Source organism: Octopus sinensis, linkage group LG30, assembly GCF_006345805.1.
Source record: "Octopus sinensis linkage group LG30, ASM634580v1, whole genome shotgun sequence".
Taxonomy (NCBI): domain Eukaryota; kingdom Metazoa; phylum Mollusca; class Cephalopoda; order Octopoda; family Octopodidae; genus Octopus; species Octopus sinensis.
In genome coordinates, this window is record NC_043026.1 from 14790681 (window position 1) to 14796680 (window position 6000).

Consider the following 6000-nt stretch of genomic DNA (forward strand, 5'->3'; position numbering starts at 1 on the left):
ATACCTGCAACCATTCTCCCTTTCTCTTTACTTGCTTCAGTCATTTGACTGCGGCCATGCTGGAGCACCGCCTTTAGTCGAGCAAATCGACCCCGGGACTTATTCTTTGTAAGCCCAGTACTTATTCTATCGGTCTCTTTTCTTGTTTCAGTCATTTGACTGTGGCCATGCTGGAGCACCGCCTTTAGTCGAGCAAATCGACCCCGGGACTTATTCTTTGTAAGCCCAGTACGTATTCTATCGGTCTCTTTTGCCGAACTGCTAAGTTACGGGGGACATAAACACACCAGCATCGGTTGTCAAGCAATGCTAGAGGGACAAACACAGACACACAAACATATACACACACATACATATATATATATATATATATACATATATACGGCAGGCTTCTTTCAGTTTCCGTCTACCAAATCCACTCACAAGGCTTTGGTCGGCCCGAGGCTATAGTAGAAGACACTTGCCCAAGGTGCCACGCAGTGGGACTGAACCCGGGACCATGTGGTTGGTAAGCAAGCTACTTACCATACAGCCACTCCTTTTCATTTACATAACATTGATACCCTTCTGCCATCGTTGTCCCTTCAGCTACCCTTATATATCTCTCACCTCCATCTCTTCCACTGTACATCATCAGACACTCCCTACTTTCTGATCAGTCGACCAATTGATGACACTGCTTCTCTCCGTTCCTCCTGATCTGCCCCTTGTAACCACTCCATTCCCGAGTTACCTCCTCTACCTCATTCACCTCTCCCCCTCCATACCAATACTTCCCATCAACCACACCGCCACCTTTGTTCCTCACCCACTACATTCACCTCTTCGACAATCTCTAACCATGAGTTCCTCTCCTCTCACTCACCCATCCTTCCCCTTATCACTGTCTCTCTCTCCTCTCTTGTGCTCACCTTCTTGTATCTTGAGAGTTCACTCTGGCTTGTGTCTCCATCATCTCTACTCACTTTTCAGCTGCACCCACCTACCCTTATATAATTTGGGGTAACCACATATCTCCTCTCTTACAACACACCAATACTTTCCCCTCTATTATATTTAGCATCTTTTTTTTTTCCTCTTTCTTTCCATTTACGATCCCTTTTGATCGAAAACAAATACCCCTTTTTTTATCCCCAAAAAGAAAAGCTCTACCTTGTAATTTGTCCCGTCTGTGTGCAGCCCTGTGTGGCTAATAAAGAAACATACATTTAGCATCTCAGCACCTCTTGCAAAAATCCAGACGCCACACAGTCAAGAGGCTTTTTCTTTTTCTTGTCTTGCAAGATACTTGACAACCTCAGTGGTGCTGGTGCCACATAAAAAAAGCACTCCAGCCCACTCTGTAAAGAGGCTGACATTAGGAAGGACATTGTCCAGCTGTGGAAACCATGCCGAAACAGACATTGGAGCTTGATGCAGTCCTGTCAAAGCATCCGATCCATGCCAGCCTAGAAAATGGGCAGTAAAAGATGATGAGATACACACAGAGTCTATTTCAGTTCCAGATGCACTGTACAACATCCCAGCGAATGGTCAGGTCTTGGCCAGGGGCAGTGGGGGGGTGGCAGTAGTGAAGTGGGGCGGGGGAAAAGAGGTGGTGGTCATGGATAATTGGGAGTTGAAAACATGGTACTTACCATTTTTGACAATTTTCTGTATGTTGTTGCTGACGGATTTGGAGAGCCTGGCAAACTCATTCTCATTCTCACTGTCTGTTGAGCAAAAGAAAACAGAAATAATAATAACAACAACAACAACAAACAACAGTCCTTTCTATTATAGGCACGAGGGCAGAAATTTTGGAGCGGGGAGGTGGGGTGGTTGGTTACTTTGACCCCAGTACTTGAGTCTGAAAGGAAGAGAAGCAATGCCTGAATGACCTTGCCAACCATTATATGAATATATATATTATATATGCATATATATATATATATATATATATATATATATATATATATATGTGTGCATATATTATATATATATATATATATATGTGCATATATATATATATATGCATATATATATGCATATATATATGCATATATGTATGTATATATATATGCATATATATATATGCATATATATATGCATATATAATATATATATATATATGCATATATAATATATATATATATGCATATATATATATGCATATATATATGCATATATATATAATATGCATATATATATATGCATATATATATTATATATATATATATGCATATATATATATATATATATTGCATATATATATATGCATATATATATGCATATATATATATATAGATATATATATATATATATGCATATATATATATATGCATATATATATATATATGCATATATATATATGCATATATATATATATATGCATATATATATGCATATATATATATATATATGCATATATATATATGCATATATATTATATATATATGCATATATATATATATGCATATATATATATATATGCATATATATATTATATGCATATAATATATATAATGCATATATATATATGCATATATATATATATATATGCATGTATATAATATATTGCAATATATATATGCATATATATAATGCATATATATATATATATGCATATATATATATGCATATATATATATATATGCATATATATATATATGCATATATATATATATGCATATATATATATATGCATATATATATATGCATATATATATATATGCATATATATATATATGCATATATATATATATGCATATATATATATATGCATATATATATATATATATGCATATATATATGCATATATATATATATATATATGCATATATATATTATATGCATATATATATATATATGCATATATATATATATATATAATATATATGCATATATATATGCATATAAAGTTGTGCAGATACTCTAAAGTAACCCCCCTTCCACTATGCTTGATAATGTTTGGCAAGGTCATTCGAGCATTGCTTCTCATCCTTTCAGACTCAAGGAAATAAGTACCAGTTGCACACTAGGGTGGGTCAAAGTAACCAACCACCCCACCTCCCCAGATAACCAGATAACCGAAGAGATGGTGTTGTGGATTTCCACTTCGGCATCCGAAACACGGAGTTTTATCTTGGCTATTGAATATTTGTCACATATTATTTTACAGATATATATATATATATAATATATATATATATATATATATAATACAAATGAAAAAAAACAATTTAGATGGTTCATTCAGCTTTCAGATATCAGAATGTTGACTTATTTATTTATTTAACAAAAATGAGGACCTTAATAGCATACATATATACATTATAATTCAATACATATAAGAAAGAATACAAATACAAAAATCATAATATAAATTATTGAAATCATTAAAATCACTCCTTACAGCTGTTTCAGCTGTGGATAAAAGTAGTTTTTTTTCCAGTGCCTATAGTTGTCAATTGTATGAGGGTTGTAGGTATTTAAAAATAGGTTAATTATATATAACCATAGGCCTCGTCAGAGATTATAAAGAACTCCCAAAAATATAATACATGCAACAGGATACACATATAATTTAATATATATAAAAAAATGCATATATATTTATTATGAAACTATATATAGAAGTCTGCTTGACGACTGGTGCTCATGTCTGTGTGTCCTTAACATAGTGGTTTGGCAGCATAAACTGATAGAATAAGTATCAGGCTTAGAAAAGAAGTTCTGAGGGAGATTCACCAAACTAACGTTCTTCAAGGGGGTGCACCAGCATGGCCACAGTCGAACCATTGAAACAAGTGACTATATACTCTTTACTCTTTTACTTGTTTCAGTCATTTGACTGTGGCCATGCTGGAGCACCGCCTTTAGTCGAGCGAATCGACCCCGGGACCTATTCTTTGTAAGCCTAGTACTTATTCTGTCGGTCTCTTTTGCCGAACCACTAAGTTACGGGGACGTAAACACATCAGCCTCGGTTGTCAAGCGATGTTGGCGGGACAAACACAGGCACACAAACATATACACACACATGCATATATATATATATACATATATACGACAGGCTTCTTTCAGTTTCCCTCTACCAAATCCATTCACAAGGCTTTGGTTGGCCCGAGGCTATAGTAGAAGACACTTGCCCAAGGTGCCACGCAATGGGACTGAACCCGGAACCATGTGGTTTGTAAGCAAGCTACTTACCACACAGCCACCCCTACGCCTACATATACATAAACATAATATATACACACATATATGTATGAAGGAAAAATAGGGGCTAAATATATTCAGGTGAATCCGTTTTTTTGAAGAGGTATTAGCCCAGATTTAAAAGCACTTAAAAGCAGTTCATGGAAATGGAACCTGCTTCACTAAATGTCCAGGTATCAATACAACAATCCATATACCTTGTTATTAATTTCTGAGGCAGGTACAATTTGCAAATACAAAGTCGAGCACCAATTAATTTGGTGGATTAATTAGAAAAAGTGTGGCTGGAAAAGAAGTACAGAATGACAATGCATTTTAGTGATTTCTTTAGCAGTGTGTATGCATTCACTATGATACATAGATGGCTGTTTTAATTAAATACTGCCGCAGCTCTGCATATAACATATTTAACATGGCCAATGCCAGTGCCGCCTAGGCTGGCTTCCGTGCCGGTGGCACGTAAAAAGCACCATCCGAATCGTGGCCGATGCCAGTGCCGCTTTGACTGGCTTCCGTGCCGGTGGCATGTAAAAAGCACCATCTGAATCGTGGCCGATGCCAGCGCCGCCTTGACTGGCTTCTGTGCCGGTGGCACATAAAATGCACCAATCCGATCGTGGCCGTTGCCAGCTTCGCCTGGCACGTAAAAACCAGCCACTACACTCACGGAGTGGTTGGCGTTAGGAAGGGCATCCAGCTGTAGAAACACTGCCAGATCAGACTGGAGCCTGGTGCAGCCTTCTGGCTTCCCAGACCCCAGTCGAACCATCCAACCCATGCTAGCATGGAGAACGGACGTTAAACGATGATGATGATGGGGTGGGGTGCCATTTACAACGTTTCCTATATCAGGGGTGATAAATTCTCTGGATCAACGTGAAATAAAGTGTCATCCTTAAGGACACAAAGCCCCACAGGGAATCGAGCTCAAAACCTAATGATCATGAAGCGAAGATCCTAACCACTCAGCCATGATTCTTTACTCAAAGCCCTGACATAAAGGTTTACAAAAGCCAAAGTATAAATACTAGGGAACTTTTCCGTTTGAACGGCAGATTTCAACACAATTTCTAGGTAACTAAACACTTTTAAACTTCGTATACTGGTAGAATGTGTTTATAAAACATCATTTTTCTCTTGGTTTTATTGAGAAAATTCTATAGTTAGAAAGAAAATCCGAGCATTTCAGCAATTTTAACCAATCGATTACCTCCATTCAACTAAAATCATTTGCTGCGTCTAAAACTGAGAAACATCCTGTAACTAACCCTAACCCTAATTTTTTTTTTCTTAATTGTTAAATTAATTTAATTGTTACGCGTGTAAAAAAAAATGAAAGCAATGGAAAATGATTTAACCCTTTTCTTACTATATTTCTGACAAAATACACCCCTCATGAGTTTCAATTAAATTCTAAAATAATCATGAATCTAGGCTTGTAACTTTTTTACTTATCAACATTTTAATGTGATATTTGGAACATAATTAAAGAAAGGGTTCTTAATCAAAAAAATGCCGAAAAAAATGTGGAAAAAAAATCTCCCAAAATCAGGGAATTAAAATTACATTCGATCGTTGTACAAAACTGTAGATAACTGTTTACGAAGCATAATCACGTGTTTTCACGAATGTACTAAAGAGATTTGCTCTGATATTCTCATTTAAATATGAATAGGTAAATTCGGGCAGTTTGGTCACATTAACCAAAATTTTTTCGGGCGGCTTGGGCGCGTTTGGTAACGAAAAGCGTTAAACAATTAACAAACAAAAAGATTTTTATAATTTATACACACGCTTCTG

The 6000-nt window shown here is 35.9% G+C and overlaps 1 protein-coding gene across 3 annotated transcripts in view; it reads right to left on the reverse strand.

The window, feature by feature from the left end:
- The window catches only part of LOC115226555 (syntaxin-7), a 42812-nt gene that overhangs the window by 23466 nt on the left and 13346 nt on the right, over window positions 1-6000 (reverse strand). For all 3 annotated transcript variants that reach the window (XM_029797558.2, XM_029797557.2, XM_036515037.1), the window contains exon 3: window positions 1638-1712. In XM_029797558.2, coding sequence (XP_029653418.1) covers window positions 1638-1712 — 75 coding nt within the window. The remainder of the gene's footprint in view (window positions 1-1637; window positions 1713-6000) is intronic.